Genomic DNA, 22,408 nt, shown 5'->3' with positions numbered 1-22,408 from the left:
TATCAGAGTTTTGTCAGAGATCTACAAAACGACAGCACCACTAAATAAGCTTCAAAACGACAGCACCACTAAATAAGCTTCAAGTTCAGCTGTATAATGATGTACCATCAATGTAAAAAAAGCATCAAGTGTCCAAAGTCATGCCCCTGTTCAGCTTCTAAATGGCGAACTCGGAGACCAACAGTGAGCCATCAATACTTCATACGGCTGATCAAAGCTCAGTAGTGTTACATCAAACAGCATACACACACACACAGCAAGTCTTTCAACCACCGCTTTTTATCTATTTACACTTCAGCATCTGTGTCATAATCAAGCTCAGGGTGGAAAAAGAGGTTAGGCTATATTTTAATTCAATGAATTTAATTAATTCGTACATCTGAAAGCCTGTGCTAAACAGATGCACAGCACCCGCAAACGCAACATGTGTACGCAGCTCACATAACGTGACTTCAGAGCCTCTAACCACAGTAAAGGTTTTGTGGGATATCAAAGAGGGTTCTGGTGGTTTCCTGTGACCATCAGCTGAAATTAAGCTGCTTTGAATACAACACTAGTGAATAAGACCAGATTCACTGACTGTATCATTAAATTCTGATCACCAAGTACTCTCATAACAATGAAATTTTAAAATAATACTAATGCAAATCATGAAGAAACAATCAAAGACTATATCCAACGTCCAGTCCAATCAAATCTACAATGGTGACATTATACAAGTGTAACGGAGGTCAGCTAGTGAAGTGCTATGCAGGTAAACCTGGCTCCTCTGACCTCTAAAGGTGCTCTAGCGACATATGCTGCAAGGACATGGCCTGCAGTCTTTTTGTACGTGCAACCGAATCCCGATTTAAAAAAAATTATTGGTTCTATCTTAGCTCAGTATGGGTTGGGTGCAGTAGGACCGGCAGGTTACACATGGAGGCTCGTACGGGATGGGAATGATGTTTAGGTAAAAGTTATATAGGTAGACATAACATTATATGCAAGTAAATTTCTACTAAAATGTTTCAAATACCTTTTGTGAAAATATTATTTTTGGACAAATTTTGGGTGAAAATGTCATTTCTATTTAATATAAAATAATTAATTTATTAATTGATGATAGTTTTCAATAGGGCTGCAGGATATTAGAAAAAATATATATTTTCTGCAATTTGTATTGTGATATTTCAGCAGATAACTTTAATAGATTATTTGGGAAGAATTCATGATTTTAGATTGATTAGGATGATTTTTCATCTGCATAAAATAATAGTAACCAAAATACAACCATAGATAAATACAGTGAAGGAGACTAACAGTAATCAGGTAAAAAACACAATAATCAGCTGTATGATATAATAAGTCTTAAATAATTCAATACAATTAATCTTTGTTAAAGCTAAAATGCAACAATTTCTTGTACTCAAATGCTTTAAAATTTACTTTAGAAATGCCAGCATTGTCACAGGCCTTAAAACACACACACACTTCTCAAACTTTAACCATTTTATGGTTAAACTGCAATGAGAGCACAACTAATCCTGACTCGATATTGCAGGTCCTGCAATGAGACTGTTGAGAGTTCACACATTGCAATATCGATGCTAAAACGCTTTACTGTGAAGCCCTAGTTTTCAATTTTAAGCCCCATCTATTGAACTGCCAATATGCTCACAAAACATTCTTATGATATTGTCGCAGTACCCAATATTTTAATTATATTTAAAAATAGTAGCCATTTCTTCAGAAGTTTGTAGTCTTTAAATGAAAAAAATTACCTGAATATTACCAACAAAAATGAATAATTACAGTGGTGACTCTATAACAACACATAGTACATTCTTAAAACTGGCAACATAATATATTTATCAAAACTGTTTTTTCTCTATTTGTACAACTGAGTGTAAATAGCATAGTTTTGCCATATTCGCACATTCATTCATTTTTTAAACATCAACAATGTCCTTATAATGCTGCTTTGAATATTCAATCTGAAATCCCAAACAAGTATGACTTCAAAACAACATTAACACCATTTAATTGACTGAGAACAATATTGCACTTTGAGAGTCGTTGGTTGCTAATTAGATTTGTCTATTTAGACTTTGGTATTAATAGTTTTCCTCATTTATATTAAGGAGAACTGCTTGAATGTGCAAATATAAAACCAATTTTACCTCAATAAAAATAAAAACACAAAAATAATTAACCCTTTTACTGGCCAACGAAGAAAGAAATTTGGATTGCATTATTTAACTCCTATTGTTGCTAGTTTACACATCCTGTAATTTCTAAAATATCAAGCTCTAACAAATGGTTGATATGTTGGTTTATGGTAAAAGTACCAGAATTAATACATATACTATGAAAACTATGAAAATATTAATTGTAAGACCAATTTATTTTTAAAACATAACCACAATTTCTAAATTGAACACTAAACCATTTTTATTTATGTATTTATTTTTTTTACAATAAAACCAAAATCAAGTGTAGTAGTGCAACAGGATTATGTTTGTTTGATTTTTTGTAAACGAACAATGCTGTGCGTGTAAACCATTATTTAAAAGACTTTAACAGTGATTATTTCAAATAGTCAAAATATGGTCAACCATTTGCTAACGTTAGAGCAGGCAGTTAAAGGGTTAATAAAACCTTTACCATGTTAATGAAATTAAACAAAGCAAGTAAAATATGGATAAAGACTCACTCTGATAGTTCTTTGAACTAATATATGACAGTGCTTATTATAAGTTTAAGAAACATTTGGGAAAGCTTAAAATAGAACTACAATCCACTAATCATCTATGACTAACTGAAAAAATATAAATATTGCTATTTCTAGAACTTATGGTGGGTAATGTTGTGAAACCTGTGTAGTTCCATGTTTAAGATTATGAACAGTGATGTAACGTTAATTTATCTTTTTCGTTTATCAGATGAGATCAGTCTGAGATTACAGTAAGAGTAAAACTAGTGTAAACAGCCAATATCCATATTGAGGTAAAGTTGCTTTTATATTTGCACATTATTTCATTTAACGGTCCCTATATTATTTACCATGCTAATTTGAATATTAGGTCTGAAATAGCATGCAAGTCAGACTTCAAAACAACATTAGCGATATTTACTGACTGTAAACAATGATGTACTTTGATAGTCATTGGCTGTTAACATGATTTCCCCATTTAGAATTTGAATTTCTGACTTGTTAAATGTTAGGATCATTAGTACCAAAAAAGTGTATCTTGAATTTATTAGGAATAAATATGAACTATTGAGGTACGAATATAGACCATTTAAGTAAAAAAGTGTACCTTTTGAAATGGTATCAGATTTGAATTTATATTAAGGAGAAATTATGTGCGAATATAAAACCAACTTTACTTCAATAATAACTCTCGGGTTCTGTCAGCAAGTCATGTTTACAGGGAAGTCAATTCAAATCAAATAAATTAGACACAATCGAAAAAACGGGCCTCTGGCAGTGACTGCTTTAATGACAAGACTGGGCAATCGACAGCAAAAACATATGACTGAACTTACACGAGTCAAGAGAAAAACACCACTTCATTGACAAAATCTACACATTTTCTCTCACGCTGACGTGTTGGCGACTTACATACAAAATCACGCTGCTTTTGAAGTTTAACATCAAGTAATAGCTGATTTAAAGAGCTAAAACTAAGTTAGTTGAGTAGCTAACGTTAACGTTCAACTGACCGCGCTAACCCCCCCATGTCAAAACTGACTTAAATTTCTTTTTAAAAAGATTCAAACTTACGTAGTCTCGGCCATTTCTCCTCACATAGCAGGGTTAAACCACAAATAGTGTAAAAGTCAGGGTAGAGATGGTAAAAACTTTATCTCCACGTTGTGTCGGACGTCCTGCGCGAGGTCTTCGTGATGGGTTCAGAGCTCTGAATGCTCGCGCGCCTCTGCTGCCGCGTGCACGTGAACGCGCAGGGGTGTCTCGTGGCCACCAGTCCCCTCTCTCCCTCTCTCTCTCTCTCTCGCTCTCTCCACCCCTTCACACAAATAGTGACTCTTGTCCCATACTTTCTAAACGTGACGTCCTAAAAGCTGAGTAAAACAAACTTTTCCTGTTCGAAGGTTTTGTTGTTGGTTCATATCACGCGACAGGTGCAGGTTCAGGTGGAAATGGATTCATATATTTGATTGCCTGAAGGGAATTATATTGAAATTTGTAGAAAGCGCCACCTGCAGGCGAACTAGGCAACTGATATTTAAAAGAGGAGCGTAGTCTTGAATGTTCTGCTGAAAATTCGAAAAGTATGATGAATGTAAAACAATCCAAACTGATTTTAGCTGGTTTAAATGGTATCCTAGTCTGATAAAGATTCGCTCAATATGATTTAACAACTAAATAATGTCTAAATATCTGTTATTCATTTGTTTTTAATACTTTTCATGGTGAAAGCTTGACAAAAATAAGGTAAGAGACTTGTACCAACAGATTTAAATCATAAACAGAATTAAATCATAAATGTCACATTTAATTTTTGTCTTGTCAAATTTTTATAGAATAAAACAGATACAAAGTACTGAACGCACAACACTTTCAACCTTAAGGCGGATGGGCTGCAGCAGCAGAAGACCACACCGGGTGCCACTCCTGTCAGCTAAGAACAGGAAACTGAGGCTACAATTCACACAGGCTCACCAAAATTAGACAATAGAAAATTGGAAAACAGTTGCCTGGTCTGATGAGTCTCAATTTCTGCTGTGACATTCAGATGGTAGAGTCAGAATTTGTCATCAACAATATTAAAGCATGCATCCATTCTGCCTTGTATTGATGGGTCATGCTGCCAGTGGTGGTGTAATGGTGTGGGGGATATTTTCTTGGCACACTTTGGGTCCATTAGTTCCAACTGAGCATCGTGTCATTGCCACAGCCTACCTAAACTATTGTTGCTGACCAAGTCCATCCCTTTATAACCATAGTGAACCCATCTTCTGATGGCTACTTCCAGCAGGATAACGTGCCATGTCAGAAAGCACGAATCATCTCAGACTGGTTTCTTGAACATGACAATGAGTTCACTTTACTCAAAAGGCCGCCCCAGTCACCAACACTCAATTCAATAGAGCACCTTTGGGATGTGGTGGAGCGGGATATTCGCATCATGGATGTGCAGCCAACAAATCTGCAGCAACTGGGGGATGCTATCATGTCAATATGGACCAACACCTCTGAGGAATATCTCCAGTACCTTAATGAATCAATGCCATAAAGGATTAAGGCAGTTCTGAAGGCAAAAGGGGGTTTAACCCGGTACTAGTAAGGTGTACCTAATAAAGTGGCCTGCGAGTGTATATTAGTTACAAATTAAATTCTGGGATTCATTATATACATTCTTATTCCATTGCAAGTAATGGTAATTTTAATGTTAGAAAAATCTTATATACTAATGGGGAATATGTAAAAATTGGTATACACGTGTATTTAACATTTTTATTCAACAACTACTACACCTTAATTGTTTTCCACATTTAAAGGCAAAGGAAAACAGCAAAAATGACAGAACTGGCTTGTGATGACAACTACACAGATATCTGAAATTTCATAACTATTAATAACACGTCATTACTCAAACACCGTTTAGTATGTTACTCATAAGTGCATTCAGATAAACGTCAAACCTTTGTTAGACTGAGGGTTTTTCTGAGACCGCTCTCCTTACTCCCGTTTGTTCAGTCTGGCAAAAATACACTAATATTTACATTAATTGCACATACATTCAAAATACATACTATGCAGCATTCAGTTCCAAGTGTTAACTTACAGTAGCACCATGTTTCAGAAAGCAACATGAACAGAATTACATACTGTTGTTGCAGATGACATTAATATCATACACTACAGCACAATGTGTGTAAAGTATCATGACGTTTCCTTGGAATATTCACTTTGAGAGTAATATTACAGTATCCACAGCAGCAGAGAAGTCAGGGCACACAGCGGCCCTGTTTGTAACACAGTATCAGAGTCCCACATCACAGTCTTACAGGAATAATAAAGGAAAAAGTCTGATGATGAGCCATATGAGTGTTCTTGTCTTATGAGAGTCGTGAAGTTGATCAATCTCAGCCACAAAATGTTAGGTGCTTGGTCGGATAGAGAGTGGCCCATTAAAAAAAAACGTTCATTAAAAAATCCAGGAGAGAAAAGGTCATTAAAAAGTTCACGAATAAAGTAGTGGGTCAAAAAAAAGTGAATTGAAAAAGTTTTCATTTTGAGAGAAAACCGTGCTGATCCTCACTTGATTATAGCTGGACGTTTGAAGAGTTTATGCTGTCCTCGGGTCAGGAGTTCATCGGTTCACATTCCTCACCTCTGCACATCCTTCACAGCGGATAGCAGAGATCGGTCTAACCAACCCATCCTTCCCAAATCTGGCCCCTGGGTAAACAGACAAGAAAATCTCAGTCCAAATCAGATTTTTCTACAAGTGATTTGAATCCAGTCTTATTTACCAAGTGTGAATGACAACAAAAATGTGAAATACTAATATTTACAAATCCATTTTAAGCTACATGAGCTAGGTCAGAGCAAACTCAATCTTTAGTGTAATCAACCAAAATCTGATATACAGTTGAAGTCAGAATTATTAGCCCCCCTTTGATTTTTTTTTCATTTTTAAATATTTGCCAAATGATGTATAAAAGAGCAAGGAAATTTTCACAACATGTCTGATAATGTTTTTTTCTGGAGAAAGTCTTATTTGTTTTATTTCGGCTAGAATAAAAGCAGTTTTTAGTTTTTTAAACACCATTTTAAGCTCACAGATGTACATTTATTTGAATAGGCTTTCAAAACACATGCATGTAGTTTGAAACAGATAAAAATGTTATTTATTTATTCATTCATTTTTCGACATTTACAGTTGCTAAATATGACTGAAATCCAATTGGTTATGCATGAATAGTTAATTTAAACCGATAGTCTGAACAAGTTTATACATTGTTTAAAAGCCTTTAATAAATTCACGTTTCTGAAAACATGGTTCAGTTTAAATGGTTGGATTTTGCTGGTTAAACATGACATTTTATTTTATTAACACAATTGATTGTGTTGATTTTTAGCACACATATGCAGTTTTGCTTTCAAGAAAAAAAATGTATTCTGTTGTCCTCACTGGGACAATACCATTTCAAAAGGTACAATTTTCTAGGGTCCATATTAGTACCTCAATGGTACATATTTATTCCTAAAAATTCAAGACACACTTTTGTGGTACTAATGATCCTAACATGTAACTTTTAAGTCAGATTTAATATAGGATAGTATAATTAATGTTGTTGGCATACGTACATGTGAATATATCATTACTATATGCTTCATACAGCACAGAAAATAAGTATAAAACACGTCATCATTTTTCTCAAAAACAGTTGACTTGAAATTTTCACCGGATGTTGGTAACCACCAAAAAATCCATATTCAAAGAAAACTAAACTAATTAAATTACAAACAAAATTATGTGTAATAAAATAAAATGACATTGGAAAAATGTAATGAACACATGAAGAAACCGAGGTGTAGAAAGGCAGTGAAAGCCCAGACAGCAGCTGAAATCTTTTTTTTTTCCAGCAACCTTCCTCATTGTAAATAAATATTAGCTGCTTCAGTTCAACATCTACATTAGGATGATGAAGATGAAACCAGTGTGGACATTTCAGCAAGACTATGAGCTAAAACACAGCCAAGGAAACTGTCAAATGGTTTCAGAGAAAGAAAATCAAGCTGTAGAATGGCCAAGCCAATCACCTGACTTGAACCCAATATAAAATACAAAATAAAGATCAGCTGTCGCCTCACAGCAAGAAGGTCGCTGGTTCGAACCTCGGCTCAGTTGGCGTTTCTGTGTGGAGTTTGCATGTTCTCCCTGCCTTCGCGTGGGTTTCCTGCGGGTGCTTCGGTTTCCCCCACAGACCAAAGACATGCGGTACAGGTGAATTGGGTAGGCTAAATTGTCCGTAGTGTATGAGTGTGTGTGTGAATGTGTGTGTGGATGTTTTCCAGATGTGGGTTGTGGCTGGAAGGGCATCCGCTGCGTAAAAACTTGGTGGATAAGTTGGCGGTTCATTCCGCTGTGGCGACCCCGGATTAATAAATGGACTAAGCCAACAAGAAAATAAATGAATGAATTGATAGACGAGACCCACAGAACCGTCAAGATTTTTACACTCTGTTGAAGTTTGTAAAAAAAATTCCCCCCCGAGCAATGAATGTGACCTTATTCTCAAAGGCCTTTTCTATAAAGTATTAAATACATTTCAGTAGTTCAGTACTTATTCCTTGTGTCATTTCATTGCACGTAACAAGTTTTTCAGATTTTTTATTTTTATTTTTTTTTTATGTTTGTATTGTTTGGGTTTTACCAAAATCTGGTTCAATTCTATGTCAACAACTCCTTTAGAAATATTATTACCAGGAAGAAACATGACGTGTTCAATACTTATTTTCCCTGCTGTATATAAACATGCCATCTGATCTTTGTATGTGTATATTCAAAAATATCAGCACATCTTAAAGAGACATATAAAGTCTTCAATACTACAATTTCATCTGCTCTACTTTTTAATCACATAGTCAAGCTGTGCATATCAGCATCATCATGTTTCACCTATTTTCTTTCAAAACCTTTGGCATCATTGGCTTTCCATACAAGACATACTTTCTGAAAACCAAAAGAGCATCAACTGGACATACAAATAAGATCCAGAAAGATGTAAAACCCAATATGAACATTCAATAAGTTCTGAGTACATAAAGACAAAAGAAAGTCAAGCAGCAGAAAACGAGGACAATGTGTAATTATGGCAGTGGGTCGCTCCACACTGCTCTCTGTTAGCACACTTTTAAATCGGTAATGAAGGACGCTTGTGCATCTAAAGGAATGTCAGGAGAATTGAGAAGCTGCTCATGTGGGGAGTGACAGCATGTGTATGTACTGTATGACAGAGGGAGGAAAGCTGCGGAGGATTAGTGCTCATAACTGCCTGGCTCAGTTATATTAAGCAGATGGTGTGAACAACAAACTCACATTGATTTGGAGGATGCTTTCTTCACTTTTGGCCTCTTTCGACGATGAAGGGGCCTGAAAAATGTGGAGAACACACACACACACACACACACACACAGACACACACACACACACACACACACACACATACACACATACACACACACACACACACACACACACACACGTTCAACACCCCATGCCAAAATACACATCAACAACATGAAAAATCTTTAAAAGGTGCGGTAGGTAATCTGCCACAATGCTTTACGTTAGCATAATGTCTTTAAAACACAGTCTCTCCCCTGCTGTCCAAAGCCACACCTCCTGAAATCACGAACGCGCACCTTAAAGATGACAGTAGACTACCAACTAGATTATGTCATTCGCCAGTTAGAAAACTTTATAGTACTTCATAATACTACAATTCCCAACAAACTTATCAGAATTTCAGGAATTGTCGGCCTGACACATTTCAATTGGATAAACATTTTTTAGTCTCATGCTGTGTTCACACCAGATGCAGAACGTGCAAATAAATCACACAACATTTTGAGTTTACTCACTTCATTCGCACGTCAAATTCACTTCACAATAGACACAGATTCGCGTCATGGGCAAGGCTTCTGTCTAAGATGTTCTTGCTGCATCCTACAGCTTGATAATGTAGGCGGACCTTGTACCACCCACTAAGGTAAAGCCCATGCTACTGTGACTGATGGGTTTAGGGGAGGTGTAGGCGATCCTAAACTACGTAGCTGACCTTGTACCGGCCACTAAGGTAACGCCCATGCTACTGTTATGATTGGGTTTAAGGTAGGGGGAGGTGTAGGTGATCATCAACTATGTAGTGGACGTTGTATCGCCCACTAAGGGAGCCGCCCATGCTACTGTGACGGTAGGGTTTAGGGTGGGGGTAGGTGTAGGCGATCGCCAACTACATAGCAGACCTGGTCAGCTATGTCATCAAGCTGCGGGCTGCAGCTAGGACTGTCTCCTTTTGTTTGCCCAGTGACTCAGCTTTGTTGCTAAATGGCTAATGTGGATTTTATTGAGATAGTAGCTGTGCTTTATGTGCTTTAGGATGGCTGACAAACAGTGTATATTCGTTTGCCGCTGAGTCCACTAGATGCTTTCAGAGGTGCACCCATCTCTGTGAGATCATCAATTTTCCAGAAACTGTACCTGGATGACGGAGGCTGAACCTAGCCCAGTTTGATGAAGTGTTGACTGATTTCGGCAAGATTTTTTTCCTTGGGATATCAACAACAGGCACTTTGTCATAATCACGCCCCTGCAAGAGCAAGCTTATGATTGGTTAACGTGGCGCGAATGTCCACTGAAGTTCAGATTTTCCAACTTAAGCGATTCAAACGATAGGCATGTTAAGCGTGTTGAATGCACAAAACGCTTATCTCCCTCCACTTCATTTGTGCCGCAGGATGTCTATTCGCGTCTTTGCATTGACTTAACTTGTATATCACTCACACTTGATGCCTCATTCGCGTCTGGTGTGAACGCAGCATTATGCCTAACCCAGAATATAAAAATACATACAAACACATTTAGATCATTGACCTTAATCACTATTATTGGAATGTGAAGAGACTTTCAACCAGCACAACAAAAAAATGTTTCTGAAGACAATCACCTACTGCACCTTTAATTCTTTCCAAAGATTTAGATCTGAAAAAGATCTTGAAAAGTCATTGTTATTGAACTTTTAACATAATTTAATTGTGTTCACTATTTCAAAAGATTATATGATTACATACATTTTAGGTATTTTAGATATAATTACTAATTACTAATATTTATAAATTTTCTTGCTCTATATATATGTCATTTAAACAGCACGGTTGCATTTATTTGATTACAAATATAGTACAAATAGAATACTTGTGAAATATTACATTAAAATGAAAGCCATATTATAATATTTGTAAATGTAATTTAATCCTCTTGAGGCAAATAGAGTGTCATGATCCTTCAGAATCTCTTATATTATATGAGGATCTGGTGTCCAAGAAACATTTGTTATTTTTTCAAATAAAACATTTAAAGACTGTGGTGCATTTTTATATCTTTTATAATATTTAATACAATATTTAATCCAAAGCATTCTATTAATGAAACCGCAAGAATTTGTAATGTTACAAAAGTTTACTTTTTTAATTAAGTATTGCATTTTTGTACCTTTACTTTTATTTTCTGTTTAAAAACCCATTGAGCAGTCTTTTGAACTGTATTTTCAAAACATAATAAAAAATATATATTTTATATAAAAACATACAAATTAAATTAAATAAAATAGTTTTTTTTTCCTTTTTATTTGTGTAAAAACATTTAGCATATAAACATAAAATTTCAATAATTTCCTGAATAAAAATATGAATTTAGGAAAAAAAAACTTTATATGGAAGTTTATAAATGAATAGCTATTAAAATGTTTTGAATGAAGCCATACCTGTAATCGTACAACGTGTTTCTCTCTTTACCACCTGTAACAGATAATGATATGTCATCAGGCTATAGTGTAGATTATATGTTTACAGGTATTACATTGAAGCGCCAAGGGACTCATCAAAGACGTTGTGTGACTCACCTGTCTCCTGATTGCACTCTTTGTGACCTTTGCAGCTGCGCAGTTTCATGAGCTGCTGGTGCATGTGATTAACCGCATCACGATCCAGTGTGCTCACACCATTCATCAGCTGCAGACAACAGCAGTAAAACATACTTCCTTTACAAATCATATTAAACCAATAAACAAAGTTTAAAGTGGAAAAATCTACCTGATAAGGATCTGTGTTAAGGTCAAAATACTCCAGGAATCCAGTGGCGAACTCACAGAACAGGAAGTTGTGTGTCTCATTGATAGTCCTCAGACACCAGTAAGTGTTATTATTTGCACTCGTGCAAGCGCAAAAAGGCCCCACTGACAATATACAAAAAGAACAACAACAAGTTAATGTAAGTAAATAGTTTAGTTAGAGAGATAGTACACCCAAAAATAAGGATTCTGTCAGAACATGAAGGTTTTTTTTATATTAATTTACCTAAATAATATCCATTATGAATTGTGAATATGATGAAGCTACAAGAATACTTTTGTGTGCACATAAACCAAAAATAACTTTCAAAAGTTTCTTCTCCTCAGTGTCAGTATTTTGAGCACTGTACACCGATGTATTCCCTCTCAGATGACCACACACAACTTCCTCTGTTTAAAACTAAGAACAGTTTGCATTTGAGGTAAAACATCAACAGCATAGCACATCTATAGCGTAAACACTTGCCCTGTACTGACACTGAGGTAAACAAACAGTTTGTTTAATGTGCTCACTCATATTTCAATTGAATCACTGAAGGCATATGGACTAAAAAATCTTGCAGCCTTAAATGTATTCATTGAATCAAATGAACTTTTCTAGTCATCTTAACTTACATCAATCAAACTGACTAAAAATATTAGGTTAAACTTGGCATAACTTTAAAAATGTAGTTGAAACCTGATTAACTTGTTAAAATATGTAAAGCAACATAAAATTGTTTGTTGTCTTCACTTTTTATCATTACACTTGTTACAGTGTGGTCAGTTTATAAATCAGGGGTTTGAGGGCGAGTATTTAATAACAAAATTTTCATTTTCACAAATGGATTGTGTTTATTGTAAAGCTGAACTGTGCAGAGTTGCGGCCTTCCAGGAGAAGAGTTTGACACCTGTGCTTTAAAGGGCCATGAAACCTCGTCTCAGCAGGGTGTTTTCACACCTTTGGTTTAAAAAAAGTCAGGAAAGTAGGTGAGTCCAGCTTTGTTTAGGTGAGCGTATCGAGTGGCGAAAGAGGAAAGGGTTTGATGAAAAGGGGAGTTTCAGTACATGCACAACAGCTGATTTTCATGGCGGCAGTGAATTACATTTACATGGACATTAGTAATCAAATTATTTGCCTTAATCTGAATAAGACAGTAATATGATTAAGGTGTTTACATGAGTTCCGTTTTGTATGTTCCTTTCATGATCCTGTTTTACATGTTATAGCACATAATTTAACGATTAGCGTCATCGCGTCGCGCTATGCACATTTCCTCTGGAGTTTCATGTAATTTCGGTTGTCATTGATTCATTTTCTTGTCGGCTTAGTCCCTTTATTAATCTGGGGTAGCCACAGCGGAATGAACCGCCAACTTATCCAGCATGTTTTTACGCAGCGGATGCCCTTCCAGCTGCAACCCATCTCTGGGAAACATCCACACACAAATTCACTCACACACACTCATATACTGCGGATAATTTAGCCTACCCAATTCACCTGTACCGCATGTCTTTGGACTGTGGGGGAAACCGGAGCACCCGGAGGAAACCCACGCGAAGGCAGGGAGAACATGCAAACTCCACACAGAAACGCCAAATGAGCCGAAGTTTGAACCAGCGACCTTCTTGCTGTGAGGCGACAGCACTACCTACTGCGCCACAGCCTCGCCATTAATTTCGGTTGTTTGATTCTTAATTTGTCGACTTTAACTTCAGTTTGGCACTTTCACTTTCATTCAGGAATAGTTCATGCATGCCCCACATGACAAACAAGTTATAGGGCGTACTCACACTATGCACAGTTGCCTTGAACCAGGCCAAAGCACACTTGTCCTCCCTCCCCCGACGACCCGCACTCACATTACATTAGTAGACAAGCGCTCTCGCTCAGTACAGTGGAGATTTCTTTAGTTATATTGTTTTAGTTGTTTGGGATGCAGTGACACGCAGTCAAATATTTCGCCAAACAGATCCGCCACTTTTGGCCCTCATAAACAATTATAAAGTCCTCCTGCTGCAGGAAATAGGAGGTTTGCAGAAGGTGCAGCTGTCGTGCAGTGAGGGGTTTGCGTCTTTAATAATCTACGACAGTTTGTGTTCATTGAACAGTAAGAATGATTAATAAATCCATATGAAACAATCCCGTAAAAGTCACGTATCGTCTTCAGTTTCGGGTTCTGGCGCGCTTTGCACTTAAACTACAAGCATACTGCACCTGAGCCCAAGTGAACCGCGCTCTGGGAAACCTTTTCTAACCGGGCCAGGGCCGGCCAAGTAAATCACTCACACTTCTCAAACGATCCGGGAAACGGGCCTGGCCATGGTTCGGATAACATAGTGTGAGTAGGCACTGATCACACACTTACCAAATCTATAGAGAGAGGACAATTAACACCAACTGGAAAGACACTTGTTTTAAAGAAGATGAGTGGCAAATCTGGATTTTACTATTTCCAGATGCGAAAAGCTCTTAGGTAAAAAATGTTTCTCACAAGCATATTTTTGTTGCGTGTTAGCAGACCACTGTAATCCACATGTCCACACGCGAGCTGTGCTCTCATTGCGGAAAAATGGAAACAAAACCTTTGTTTGCCGCACATTTATAAACAACACTGACGACCCATGTCTCCAACCAATTCTTCTTTCACTTGTTTTAATTATGGTTGGCAACACAACGTGGCATCTCTCTGAACACTGTAACAGGTAAAAACAGTCTTTGAAGCTATCATGCATATTAATGAAGTTCCACCTCATTCACAATAGAGCACGCTGATTGGTTCAAACCAAGTCTTTCTCATGAATTAATGCTGAAAACTCAAAGATGTCATGTTGTACCGGCCGGTACAGACATCCAGTCTTCAGACTGGAATTTACTCAATGATCTCATTGCCGTGACGTAGCTTTAAAAAAAAATTTTCAAACAGGAAGTACGAATTTGCTGCAAATAATGCAAAAACAACACAATTTTCACTTTTTTGTGAAACATTTGCGTCCTAATAGTGTTTTTTTAGCAATGTGGGACACATATATGATTGTCAACATCTCAAAAAATGTGTTTTGGTGTTTCGTGACCCTTGAAATCCAGTGTTTGGATTGGCTGATGTCACTGCATAGGAAACAACATCAACGCCCCTTCACTATTAGACAGTGTTGTACTGCTGAATGTGCTTTGACAACTGTTATTCATATACAACTGTAATTAACAAACAAAGCATTATGAAATAAAAAATATATATATATTTATGCAGCCGCTGTCCGATCCAGTTTAGTTGACTGCTTTTCTATAAAAAAAACTCTGGAGTAAAAACAATCTGGAGTAATATGTCCTAATAATGCACATGTGCCATTGTTAAAAAATAATGAATTAATTAAATTGTTTCTAGTTCCTGATACTGGGATCCTGCTAAAGTCTGTACAGTGACAGAAACAACCTGTTTAAACCAGATGCGTCAAAGCGAAAGATTTTATTTGTAACTGCCAAAATGCTTTAATGGAAAAAACTTGTATATGTCAAAAGATCAGGGTGACTTTAGCTTAATTTGTTCCTTGTTCCTGGTACTAAGATCCTTTTGAATTCAGTGTACAGTGACGGAAACCACCTGTTTAAACCAGATGTGTCAAAGCGAAAGTTCTTTTAAAACGTTTTTTAGGATGTTTTAATGGAAACCTCTTATATGTAAAAAGATCAAGGCAACTTTAATTTCAAAAGTCATGTCTCATTTAAATAGTTTTTTATGTGATATCTGAAAGAAGAGCTGTGGCATGTAATGCAGTACTTGTCCAGAAGGGGGCGGTCTGCCAGTGCTGGTTGTCGTGAGTGAAGCAGGTGAGGCCAGGCATGCTGCAAGTGTCATTATTACGCAGACGCTTCAGGAGTTTCCTCAGCTTCTTCCTGCGCTTCTGCTCTTTCATCAGCCACTGTTTCTTATCTTTGGAGGTCATTCTACTTAGATTAAAAGAACACACATCACTGATATCAACTGTGTGTATGTTAGATTGCAGCAATGTACCTTTATGTACAGATGATGAACGAAGACGTACTTGACAGAATGTGTCTGGGCTGATTTGAGTTTAAACAGTGCTCTGCTGCTGTACTGATACCTTTAAAAAAATGTAAACATAATTATGTCAGATATGAGAAAAAAATCAAGCAAACACTTATAAAGTTCATATAAAAAATTTATAAAAAAAACTTGGTGTTTGACTGTTGTGAACATGCTAAGAGTGTGGATGAAATCAGAGGCGGATTTATTAATTTGGGGGCCGTAAGTCATTCCAGCCTAAGGCCCGACAATGCAAAAATACACCCTTTGTACTTATTTTCTGTTTATTTATATTGGGTTTTTTTTCCTCTCACATTTTCTACATTTAATCTCAATGCAAGCTCTAGATTTTGAATGATTCAAAGAGTTCAAAAACCTCTAAGCGAAATTTTCTCCTAAAATGAGCAATTTTTTAAGCTCTTATGTGTAGGTTCAGAAATTTGACTTTTATGGCAAAGAATATCTTACTTTCATTGCCTTTAACATGAAATACTGAATACAAATATAAGAGAAGAAAACTCCAGATGGCGCTGATAGGTTTTTGCATCTTGCATCAACTCTTCATTTGTTTCCTTAAAATGAATTCACAACTTTAAAAAATTGCGTAGATGTAATAATTGATGTTAAAATGTTATTTAATAGACTCTAGAGAAAACAAGATAAAAAACAACACTATATATATAATTCATAGGTATAATTTATACTTCTAAACAATTACTATGGGCCCATAGATTTCATAGGGCCCTAAGCAGCCGATTACCTCGCTTATAAGTTAAATCCTCCCCTGGATTAAATGTAATAATAATAAAAATAATGTTTCCTGCACAGATCAATAGTTCAGTTTTTGAATAAGACTTCAATGTATCATCAGTAGTGACAGGAATTAATTTTATTTTGCCTTTGTATGTTATTGGATAATCAAAGTAACTAAAGCCATTGTCCAAGGACTACGATTTGAGCTAAAAATGTGTTTAATTTTCTACTAAAGAAAAAAAGCCACAACTGAAGGCCTGAGCATAAGTAAATTAACAGCTAGTTTATTTTTTGGTGAACTATTTGGTGAATGTATACATTAATTTTTTGTTTGAAAAGACTTACATGTTTTTGTTGCATTCACACTCTTTTGGTCGAACCTCCTTTAGATGTCCTTTAACCTCTCTGAGGTTCTTTATTTTGGTTTGCAGTGTCTCAATCTATTTAAACAGCAACAAAAGTAGTTAAAAGTAAAATATTATGTGTTTCTTTTATTGTTGTTGCCTTAGAGAGCTATTTACTTTGTGAACTCACCTCATGCTCAATGTGTAGTTTGTGATCTTTCCATGCTTGTAGAGATTTATATAATCCACCATCACATTTAACTGTGTCATTCATTAGTATTGAGCATCTGAACAAAAATACAGAGAGGTTTTGTGTTTTAATTACTGTTCTATCACTGGCATGTATTGTTATTGTTATCCAGCATAACTGGACTATGTATGCCATACCTGTAGGTGACTTTAAGAGCAGCAGGTGGCGTGAGGGAGTTGAAGTTGTCTTCTGTGGGCCCCATGCCGCTATATTCTTCATTCTGTCCATACACCGCCTGCTTGCTGCCTAGCATGAGGCTGGTGTTGAGGTTGAGGGGACGGTAGCCCTTCTCCAGGTCTAAAGTGTACACATTTGAGTCCAAATTATAGGGGACAGAGCGGGCCCAGCGATTCCGTGGTACACTCTTTTTGTTCTTCAGTTCTGGAAAATAGTACATGGAATTAGTACAGGTGCAGTAACAGGTATGATCGATTAATTAAACCGGTGTCATAACTTAACATTACATACGTATTTAATCAACCACCAGGTGGAGATATTCAAACTAAAGAAACTGTCATATTACTATACAAACTACACAGTTAATTTAAAAATAAATAAATAAGCTAATAAAATGACAACAAAATGACTAAAAACGGAAAATATAAGTAATATAAAATATGAATTTAATTGATCTGACAAATTATAATAAATATAAAATCAACACTTTTTTGCTACACATCATTCAGTTAGCCTGTTTTGGCCAATGCCACAAGAAATTGTTGCGATATTCTTATTTTATCTAAAAGTAATACATTTTTTGCAACATTATTTAAATCTCAAATCTCATTACATAAATCTCGAATAGTTGGAATATTACAAGTTTAAAATGCACTTTGAAATTGACTTTTTTTTAAAAATTATTTTCAGCTAAATATTTCATCCTACATATGAAAAAAAAACATACTAATATTAGGTTTCTTCAGGTATTACAGATGTCCTCGGAACTAACCCTTAACATAGTATTAATAATTTCACATTATGATTAAAATATTTTCTATATTTTATTTAAAGGTGCTGTATGTAATGAGTTGTAATGTATGTATTTTTGACTCTTCTAAAAGCATAAAAATTCCATAATATGTTTGCAGATATTTAAGAAACATGTTAAGTGAACATTCATGTTTATCTGAAAAACAATACCGAAGTCAGATATTTTGCTTTGAAAATGCAAATTATGTGCCTGAAATCTGTCTTTGTTTTGGTTCTTTTAAGCCGCCCACTGCCAGTTTAGCCAATTATATTTCAGCACCGCAGGTTGCCTTGGTGGAAAACTGTGTATTCCGTTCATTCATTCAGAATGGCTCTCAAAGCATGTGTTTGTGACTGAATGCGGCCTCTGGTGGACAGTAGCACAGAAATGAGATGCAGATTCAGAGATCCACATATGGTGTTAAGTAATTAGCAAATGACATAAATATTGTGAATGTAAACATTAGGTAAGCAGGTTACTAACCGCGTGTACTAGCAACACGCTACATGACGAGATGTAGTGATGAGGAATTTGGCCATTTGCACAAGACGAAACATGACAGAAATTTAAATACAGCCATTTAGAAACACAGGATATGCACTCATTCACGACATGGTAAGGTAGTTTTATATTCTAATTAATACTTATTAAACCTCTATAACATTATTAAATGAACATGCTGAATCACTGTTATGTGTTGATTTTGAGTCTAAAGTACAATTTCAAACGGTTTAGTTCATTTTCAAGATCTGAGGTAAACTCTCTGCTGCTGTTTTCAGTATATGGCTATAAATGTGATGTAAAATGGCACACTGTTAGCATTTAACACTGAATAACGCACATGAGGTGTACCTGAGGTGATCATTGTCAGTTTTTCTGTTGTTCAGCTGCAATAAATAAAATCTGTTTCTAATATATCTATTAAATGTGTTTGTTAGAACAAAAACCCCTTTAAATATTCTTTCTATCACGCATCGCTGCTTTTATTTAGAACACGATTTAAATCAGCCTTTAGGCTCGATAGTCAGACTCACTCCTTTTGGTTTTCAATCTGACAACCTGCGCTTGCTTTTGTTTTGATCCAGTTTCCACCTTTAACATTTTTGCAACATATAAATATGAAATATGCATAGTAAAAAATATTTTGAATAATTTTTTGTCCAAGATTTAAAAACCAGACTCAATAAGAGTCATGTACAAGTTGAGCAACTACTAGAGAAAATTTGCAAGTTTTGCACATTTATTTTTACACTAACATTTTTTTATAATTTCACATGAAAATGAAATAAAAAGACACCAAAGCACAACAGCAAGCAGGGCCACCTAGAGAGATAATGTGAAACTATACTGTGACCCACTCTTCTTTGTGAGTGCTTTCTTCCTCTTGAGAGACGCTGTGGGTTCACAATCACAGTAGTCTGAACCAGAGTGAGCAGCACTGATCTGTCCTCTGTTGGCAGCCATCAGGCCGAGAGCTCGAGGTGCATAGAGGCCCGCCATACCCTTACACTTATACAGTCTTGGCATGCCAGTGCCATCCTCAATACACTGCCACTTCTGCACAGAGGAAATGATGTTAGCTTGAAAGCACTAGACAGATAAACGTCATCTAGGGAATATTCAGTTGTAATTGAAAAAGTATTTACCTGGCCTGGCTGCTCGCAGGGCGTCTGGTACTCGGCTCTTTGACACAGGTCTCTGACCCGCTGATACTTTGGCAGCGAATTCTGTTCCACCTCTTTGCCATCTGCTAGTTTATGCAGTGGCTTCCTGGAGATGGCAAAGAGATCACATCAGGTTGCCACCCAAAAATACAGCAAAGAATTAGATACAGCCCCTTTTTAAAACACGCAGATGTGTCCGGTGTCAGTGTGCCATCTGGTGCCTCTCTAATGGAGCCGTGTCTAATCAATTTCTGGGGTTAAAAATCTTTTTTAGGAGCGGTACAGTGGAAGAGTTTGTGATACGGTGTTTAATTAAAAATGCATGGGTTCATCTGGCCTGATCAAATGCACTCACCCTCTTTCTACCAGGAAAGAATCCCGCCACAATTTTGCCTTCTTGTACGAATGAAACCTGGTGAAACTGGGAAAGATATAATCAGAAGTCAGCACTATTGAAGTGTCTTTTCTTTATATAGTGCTTTAAACAATATATACTCGTTTTAATGCAAATTTAAAGTAGTAAACCTGAAGTGTTTGGCATTGGCATGTCTATTATTATTACTACACTGTAAAAATCTACATAATATAGCAGTTGTCTATATTTTGTGTTTCATGTTTTCTCCAGTTATTTATGCTTTTGAATTGCATTACGGGATCTTGATCTTTCCTCAAAAAGCTTTTGATGTTGAAAAGTTTGAAAAATTACTTTTATTTTTTTATCTTTTTACAGTTTAAAGTGATATATTGTCTGTCTTTTGTTGTAAATTATTGTTTAAAGACAAGTGTTGTTGAAAGTTACTCCCCAAAAAGTAACTGATTACATTACTTAGTTACTTTTTATGGTAGGCAATGTGTTATGTTACATTTAAGTTAGTTTTGAGTTACTTTTGTGTTACTTTTTCTGACCTGGCTGAGGCTTGATCTCTTTCAGAACTTGCAAGATTTTTTTTTTTAAATAGAGGAGCTCTCCAATGAACAGCACACTGTAGAATGTTATCTTCTGAAAATGTCCAGACCCCAGAGCTCTACCGTATATATGTAGATTAATGAAAGTGTAAAGCAATGCGTTTGCTACTTTTGTATTTTTTGTCTTATTAAAAAGTAAAATCACTTTCCATTCCGATAATCCTCTTTTTCTTTTCTTTCATGTTTTCGAAATCATGAGAATATATTGATCACAGAAATGTAAGACTCTGCCATCTTCCTTTCTGCATGTTCCTGCATTCTCTCCCGAGTGAATGATTTAACGTTACAACGATCATTTTAATTCAGCAATTGTTTTTAAAAGTTAATTAATTAAACTAAAAAGTATCTTGCATTACATTTTTTAAAAAGTAACTCAAATATTATTTGTTCAAGATTTCTCTTTCTATATTGTTATACATTACAATATTTCAAACTTATAAAATGCCAATCTAAGTCACTTTGTTAAACAGTAGAGTTAAATTTTCAACATCAAAGGTCAACAGAGCAGAGATAAAACTCCAATAATGCATATCACAACTATATATAAACAGAAAACCCTTGTGAATCACAAAATATGAAACCTGTTGATTATCAGATATTTTTTTACAGTGTAGCTTTCTTTACAGCTGTTTTCTCACCGCTGCAAGTTTAGTTGTATATTTACTTTAGTACAGACACAGTAAATATTTACACATTTCTATGGTCTGAATATACCAATCAGGTAAATTTAACTTATTTGTACTGCATTAAGAAGGAATAATAACTTTGTTTTAAATAAACTGGAAGTAAAGTTCATTGATTATGAAACTATTTTTATAATCATATAATGAAGTTCATACAACCATAAGCAGCTATACAGAAGACAATTCTCAGCAAACAACTTTGTTTAATAGACGTCTGATAGACATCTAAACATAGACAGCTTGCCTAAAACAAGGCTAAACTTGGGCTGTCATTAAAAATTTAATAGATATCTAAGAATAGCTTAAAACTAGACTTTTATATGTGTAGTCATTCATTTCTGTTTATTTGACGACTAGTCTAGCCTTGGCCTATTCTTAGACATCTATTAGATTTTCACTGACAGTCCAAGTTTAGCCTTGTTTTAGCCAAGACAACTACAGTATGTTAAGATGTCTATTAGACATCTATTAGACATATTTTAAAAACAAAAACTGCTTGCTGGGTCATCAATTTGCTTGAGTTAGTTCATATAAAAAGAAAAAATCATAAAACTGCAATGCAAAATTCGTTAATATTATTATAACATATAGGTATACAGTATTTGTACAGAAGGCAATATTGTAGTTATTAAAATCAGTTCAGTGTAGTCAGACAGATAAAATTACACATTTTCAGCATTAAATGTGTATGTTTGTGTGCTTTAGTACCTGTTAACTGGTCTTTCTGTTTCTAACAGCTTGAGAATGGACTTGCCATCCATGTCCTGTGGAATATCAATCCCAGCCATATCCAGCAAGGTAGGAGCAAGGTCAGTGTTCAGAACTATGTGAGGATTACTGGAGCAGGAACACAAACGTACAGTCAACTCTGTGTTTTTTTTT

At 35.7% G+C, this 22,408-nt stretch overlaps 2 protein-coding genes across 9 annotated transcripts in view; both read right to left on the bottom strand.

Annotated features, from left to right (window-relative positions):
• The window catches only part of arhgap46a (Rho GTPase activating protein 46a), a 47,927-nt gene extending 44,016 nt beyond the window's left edge, over positions 1–3,911 (bottom strand). For 2 of the 3 annotated variants that reach the window (XR_015501915.1, XM_087272306.1), the window contains exon 1: positions 3,770–3,911. Coding sequence is in view for 1 of the 3 variants with exons in the window: in NM_001007295.1 (NP_001007296.1) it covers positions 3,770–3,783 (14 nt within the window). In the remaining 2 variants the exon portion in view is untranslated. The remainder of the gene's footprint in view (positions 1–3,769) is intronic. The other variant, NM_001007295.1, reaches the window with a different exon arrangement.
• A 1,539-nt stretch (positions 3,912–5,450) lies between these two features.
• sulf2a (sulfatase 2a) overlaps positions 5,451–22,408 on the bottom strand; it is an 82,159-nt gene continuing 65,201 nt past the window's right edge. For 3 of the 6 annotated variants that reach the window (XM_087271946.1, XM_087271945.1, XM_087271943.1), the window contains 14 exons: positions 22,235–22,363; positions 20,233–20,298; positions 19,860–19,983; positions 19,572–19,770; positions 17,381–17,624; positions 17,184–17,280; positions 16,995–17,089; positions 15,895–15,954; positions 15,630–15,799; positions 11,834–11,976; positions 11,644–11,752; positions 11,506–11,539; positions 9,060–9,113; positions 5,451–6,412 (listed from right to left, as the gene is read on the bottom strand). In XM_087271946.1, coding sequence (XP_087128072.1) covers positions 6,382–6,412; positions 9,060–9,113; positions 11,506–11,539; positions 11,644–11,752; positions 11,834–11,976; positions 15,630–15,799; positions 15,895–15,954; positions 16,995–17,089; positions 17,184–17,280; positions 17,381–17,624; positions 19,572–19,770; positions 19,860–19,983; positions 20,233–20,298; positions 22,235–22,363 — 1,555 coding nt within the window. In that variant the 3' untranslated portion in view covers positions 5,451–6,381. 6 annotated transcript variants of the gene reach the window in all.

This window comes from Danio rerio, chromosome 11 (assembly GCF_052040795.2).
Source record: "Danio rerio strain M-AB ecotype USA chromosome 11, GRCz13ab, whole genome shotgun sequence".
Classification (NCBI taxonomy): Eukaryota; Metazoa; Chordata; class Actinopteri; order Cypriniformes; family Danionidae; genus Danio; species Danio rerio.
Note: the sequence above shows the minus strand (reverse complement) of the source record. Positions and strands in the feature narration are given on the sequence as shown.